This window comes from Drosophila elegans, unplaced genomic scaffold, assembly GCF_018152505.1.
Source record: "Drosophila elegans isolate 14027-0461.03 unplaced genomic scaffold, ASM1815250v1 contig_183, whole genome shotgun sequence".
In the NCBI taxonomy this organism is placed as follows: Eukaryota; Metazoa; Arthropoda; class Insecta; order Diptera; family Drosophilidae; genus Drosophila; species Drosophila elegans.
Genome location: NW_024545550.1, coordinates 2,136,258 through 2,142,349, shown reverse-complemented (window position 1 = coordinate 2,142,349; position 6,092 = coordinate 2,136,258). Strand labels below are relative to the sequence as shown.

The 6,092-nt window shown below is 39.1% G+C and overlaps 1 protein-coding gene across 1 annotated transcript; it reads left to right on the top strand.

The window, feature by feature from the left end:
* Positions 1–390: 390 nt before the first annotated feature.
* LOC108149828 lies at positions 391–5,569 on the top strand. The gene is made up of 3 exons (XM_017277701.2): positions 391–580; positions 3,453–4,045; positions 4,824–5,569. Exons 2-3 carry the CDS (start codon positions 3,454–3,456, stop codon positions 5,357–5,359), a joined length of 1,128 nt encoding a protein of 375 aa, XP_017133190.1. The 5' UTR covers positions 391–580; position 3,453; the 3' UTR covers positions 5,360–5,569.
* The last annotated feature ends 523 nt before the right edge of the window (positions 5,570–6,092 follow it).

Below are 6,092 nucleotides of genomic sequence, written 5' to 3'. Positions count from 1 at the left end.
ATATACTTTATCATAAAAGAGCACTTTCAATTCGTTGTGTAATACACCCAGTTTTCTTGATATATCTTTGGCATTTCTCTAGCGCAGTCGCATACGCATTTCAGCGACTTACAAATTTGCATATCAATGTGACTTTGAGGAGCTCTACAACTGTGACATAATCACTTGCTGTCATTTTAATTTACTGTTAATTAGTTTACAGTCCGCCCGAAATTACACTTAGCCAAAGCCATAAAAGCTGAATGGGAAACTCTAATTAATTTTGATGGAAATTGGCAAGCGAGCGAACCTCTTGCAACCCGAAGATCAAACCACTTCGAACATGCTGCGAGCCAAGAGCAAAAGACTGGCTTTGAGAGTTGGTCCAAACCGTTGGCCAAAACAGTTGAGTGCCGGTCGAAGAAGCGAACACAACGCGGTTGCGCATGCGCGTGGATCATGTACGGATCGGACGTGCCCAAAATTCAAATATTGGCTAAAGAACGTTAACGGCGACGGTGACCAAAAATAGAGTTCTAACCGCAAGTGACAAGTGACCGACAGCCAAACATATTAAAATTTATATCCCCAACCAAAAAAGGTGAATGAAACTACCAAGGAAACTGTGTCAAAAGCAAAGAAAGTTGCGTTTATATGTGGGCTGGGTCCCCAGATCTTATGAGCTCTGTATCTTCAGGCGGTATTATTTGCGGGCTTGTCAAGTTAGAGTGATCATCTGCGTGGGTCTCCGCCATATGAATTCAAAATGCAATTGAAGTGTAGTGATCACCATTTAGGGCCTTACGCCCAGGTATGCAACCAGAGAACTGTTCTTTTCAGGTGATTCACGCACAAAACTTCTGCTCATCTTGCATTTTTTTTAAGGAGGTGCGGCAGAAGCGCTTTGTGAATAAATTTCACCCTGCTCTTGATTCGGTTCATGTAAATCCGCCTTTGGGTATGATATCACTCGAATAAATATTTATATTCGAATACTTAACAAGGTCGTTTGGCGTTTGTTAAACTTGTTTCCAGTTATTTTTCATTATAATTCGATGTCGAAATATTTATGTTATTTATACCTTTTTGCATAATTTTTGCTGAATAAGAGCTCAACAGGTTGTTAATTATTACCTTAATTGATATATTCGTACAAACCAAATATAACCAAAAGTGTTTGTGTTTCTATGCAAAATTAAATGCCTTCGCTTTGTAGAAAAACGCTTAGGTATTTTTAAACTACTTAGCAACAACTTTTTCTATTTATTACTTTGGTATGTTTACTAAACCAGTAAAATTTTTTGTAAAAATTTTTCTTCAGAAATATTGTTTGACAAACAATATACAAAACATATGAAAATAAAGACTTGATTTATTATTTCAATGCAAAGAGTATTAGTCAAAAACAATCCCCCCTTTCTTTAAAATTTTTTTTTTTTCTTTTAATCCTTAAAATTGATCTTTTAAAACATTAACACAATTTCCGGAAATCAAACAAGATTTGATAGCTGTCTTTAGCTTTTAAGCCTAATTCAGGTGACAAGCCACTATCAATCATCCAGGCATAACAAGTTCAACTGATTACACAAAGTAATTCGACGCGAACTTGACACATTTGATATGCAAATGGCCAGAAGCCAAAGTCAAAGTGGCAATTTGCGTTAAGATGAACCAGAGGCTGTGGCTGAGGTTGACCGGGGCAATCAGTCAACCGCGGAGCAGTGGAAGTCTCGGCCAAAGATGCCAATTAATTAACAGGGCCTTTGGGCCTTAAGTGGTTCCGTATGCATATTCGACTCTAATTGCGGTTAAACACTACGCTTGCAATTAACTTTCCATGGTTAAGTGTCAAGTGGCGTATACGTAATCTCCGCCTTACAAGCCAAGAACATTTATTAAGGCAAAGAAATTTTGCATTATTTTAGCTTTTACAAAATAAGGTAATTAATTCTGAAATTCTGGGTACTTACTGAAACCAAACATTTACTAAAGCTGTTATGCATTTTTTCATTGATAAAACTTTTTTACGAGTCATTTTGATCATGTTGTAATATTATTTTACTTGTAATTTTTGTACCGCAATGCATTTTTGATTTTGTTTGAATAGTAAAAAGCTCATGACTAAAGCCCAAAACAAGCCCTAAACTATTTTCCCTTGCGTGCAAATGGCTGAAACTGCATTCAGATGGGCTTGTGTGTATATTTAATGTTTGGATATATGCCATAAAAAGTGTATACACCCTGAAAGACCCGCAGATACACGATTTCATTTGCGTGCCACCCAGCCAAGTCACGTTGTTTTTTTCCCTGTGTAGTTTGTGTATTTTATAAATTATATTCCTATCTGAAACCTTTTTATACTTTTTTGCCCGCTGAAGCCATACAAATGTTAATCGATAACCAAAGCGATTAAAACAAAGCAGCCAAAAACAAAAGCAAACACAACATTTTTATGCAAATGCACAAATTACAAATGCCTCGGAAAGATTGCGCAAAACCTTTTTTCGAATGGGCGTTTGCAAGAAATAGCTTAGGGGAAAAAACCAAAAAAAATCCCAAAGCCCATAAAAAATATGAGCTTTAAAAAGTTGAGAGAAAAAACCATTTCATTTAAAGATATTTCAGATTGTTTTTATAAAGGTTTTCTGTTACTTTCTGCTGAACTAATAATGTTTGTAGAGATAGTCCTTTTCATTCAACGCGCGCCAGAGATTTAATTTTAGCTTTTTCGTTTCAGTCTGAGATTATCTTTATTGTTGAATAAACACAACTTGGCATATTCCATTTATTTATACTGTTAATGGAAAAACTCTGCCTGTTCTATTACAATTTCTATGTAACATTGTTAACTGCAGCTGACAAACCCATCAAAAAATCTAGTTAACCTTGTTGGCCAAAATGAAAATTGGAAATCCTCGCTCCTCTCAACATATATTTTTCAGTGCACTTTGTTCCACTTGACTTGTTTTGCATATTTTATTGAATATTACTGTTGCCGACTGGCTCCATTTCAGTTTTTAATTAAATAGATATTTTTGATAGCAATTTGATTTTGATGCCCAAAACGGGTGGCAGGGTTTTGTGAATTGCATTTGAAGTAAGTAAACCAGTTGGTCGGCTAATGGAATATCGTGGGCTATTGGCAATTGGAATGTCAATTGATTGGCCATGCTGAGTTATGCAGATCCATAAACCGGCTAATGGTTACACTGTGGAGTCGTGAAGTGTAACACCTGCATAAAGATATATATAGTGCCGGTGTGCAAGGCTAAGCCGGCCAAATGCCGCGGAAAATTCGCGGCCAACTTCGGAGAACGGGTTCGATTGGTTGACGGAAGAGTTTTAGTATTAGCCATAAAGTGTGTTGCGTAACCAACCAACCAGTTGATGCACTTGCTCATGATTTTCTCTCACCATCTCCGCTTTTTTTTCCCCAAGTAATGTAATGGCTCTTATTCGTCGACTTTTTGCAGCATGCGTGAACGCAGTCAAACGACACCGAGAAGGCGTCGAGCTGGTCCAAAACAGGCCTTGCCCGAGGGAGTGGGTGCCCTGGAATCGCCCTATTACACCATTGACAATACGGAGGATATTTATGGGACCACCTTGCTGCCCTCGCAACGCTGCTACGTGGATCCCTGGGATCTGGAGAACTATGACTATGTGCGCAAGAAGATCGATGATGTCACCGGTCAGGAGGCGATTGAGCCCGCCTACGGGGGCGGCAACTCCCTGACCCCCAGTCCCACATACGGCTATGGAATGGGAGCGGGCATGTCCGCCACTATGCCACGCCCACACACCCAGACACGTCGCGTGTCGCGTGCCCAATGCCAGCTGGAGTGCTGTGTGCCCCAGAGGACTCGTCGCCGGAGTCGAAGTGCCCGCAAGGAGCCACTCTACACGGCCAGGAGCGATATATACGGGGCACCCAGTCGCTATGAGGACTACATGGCCACCATGACCAGGCAGTTGCACCTGGACAACGACGGCGAGGAGGAGGAGGAGTTGCAGGTGGAGGACCTTTACGGCGAGGAGCAGCGCCAACTCTACAATGGCTTTGGTGGTGAGCAAACCATTAACAGCTTTTAATAATAAATTACTTTTAATAGCCATTGTCAATTCCATTTGCTTGTCCTTGTGGCTACATCTCACAAATGCCTTAAATGCCTTAAAATTTTATATATTATGCATATCGTCTTGATTGAACCTTAATTGATGATTCCATTTGCTGCTTACAACAAGCCTTGATGCTTTTTGTAACTAAGCTATTCTTGTCGTTTTCATTAGTTGAACATTGCGTTTTCCGTATATGAGTTTTTCATTAATAAAATTTAATTTCCATTTACTTCTTCTGTATTAGAATTTAATATACTTCCGCATCTGTGATTAAAGAACTATAAATATGCTCTTTGAGTTTTAAATATTATTATATTATTATTTTATTATTATTATATTATTATTATATTATTATAATCTTATATGTGAAACTGCAAGCGAATAGGAATTAAATTAATAGTCATACTTTTTCTATTAAATAAAATGTATTTGCTTATGAAGGCGTTGGCTTACTGGAGATGTTTGTTAGATTCTTAAATAAAGTACTTACCGCATAAATATTACATCTTTCTTAGGTAATAGATATATTTATTTATATATTTATTTGTTTAACTATTTACCATGGGAAGTTTTATAACATTAATGTTATCCATTTTCTTTCAATTTTACCAAATTGATTTTACAGCCTATTATCAGAGTTTACAAAATATTATTATATTGTAATATTTTTATTAAAATGCTCTTTTAAGTATAAAGTATACTAATTTGTTATTGCCATTTCGCAGGCTTTTCCAGTACCAGTTCCACGGAGCACCCCTCCTCCATCGGGGATGAGCAGCCCGTACTCCAGAGACGGGCTGCCACCCTCCAGCGTCGTTCCGTTCCCAGTCAGATGAACAGCCAGAAGATCAACAACTATGGAACCGCCCCCCATCCGAGGCGCAAGCGAAGCGGGAAGACGGCGCCCCTGGCCGCTCCCCCTCAGATCGATTTTCCGGCCCCGCCGCCACTGTCGCCCGCCTACGACTACTGCAATCCCTTCGCTACACTGCCGTACTGCAGCATACCGGATTGCAGCGAATGTCACCAGCAGATCTACGCCGCACCCTCCACCCTCTACGGTACCATGGGCGGAGGCAGAGGAGGCGGAGGAGATGGATCCCGGATGAGGGGCTCATCACCGCACTCCAGCGGAGGCGACTCGTCGCTCTACTCGGGAATTTACGCCCGTAAATTCGGACTGAGCAAGAAGGGTCTGCTCCAGATCGACTACTCCTGCAGCTGGAATGATCTGGACCGGGTGATGCAGGGCCATTGTTGAGATCTATGGGACAACTGCATCTGGCCTTGGGTGCTTGGGTTAGGGTTACCATCACGTTTGCACCGATCGCGAACAGAAACATCTTTGTACTTAAGTCATTTTGCATATAAACAACACACACACACACAAGACCAAATAACTGAACATGTTTGTCGTAGATTTATAGTTTTTCAATATTGAAATTTACGAAATAAACTATTGAAAGTCAAACAAAAGGGAGTTTTAAATTTTCTTGTATTGTTATTATTGTTATTATGCAAAAACACATATTAATGGGATAAAAAAGTCGTGACCTTACCATCAACTTACAATATTTCTGATATAAAATTTTGTGACGAAAAATGATTGAACATTAAAATAAAAAAATAAACTTTTAAAATGAGCATTTTACAAAATCCGACAAAAACATCCAATTAAAAATATTATTAGGAATGTGTCCAATTAATTTTTGTAAAGTCTTGCAATGCACTCCATTTTCTATTAGCGATAGTACAGATTAGCGTATTACTCGTTATAATCGGACCATCACAGCAGTTATACATATAAAGTAGTTTCCTATGCACACGTTCTTGGTGCGCATCGTCACTATATGTACTGCTGTTAAAGTGATTAAATGTTGTATTTAGCTTAGTTAATTGGCTAGCACCAAACACCTTACATATTTCCAAGCCACCCAAACTATTGCCTTCCGGTTTTAACCAGAATATCTTTAGCAAATGACACTGGGCCAAGC

Coding starts and splice junctions, on each gene's coding strand:
- LOC108149828 (XM_017277701.2), top strand. CDS start 3,454: ATGCGTGAACGCAGTCAAACGACACCGAGAAGGCGTCGAGCTGGTCCA. Junction 4,046..4,823: donor ACTCTACAATGGCTTTGGTG/GTGAGCAAACCA, acceptor GCCATTTCGCAG/GCTTTTCCAGTACCAGTTCC.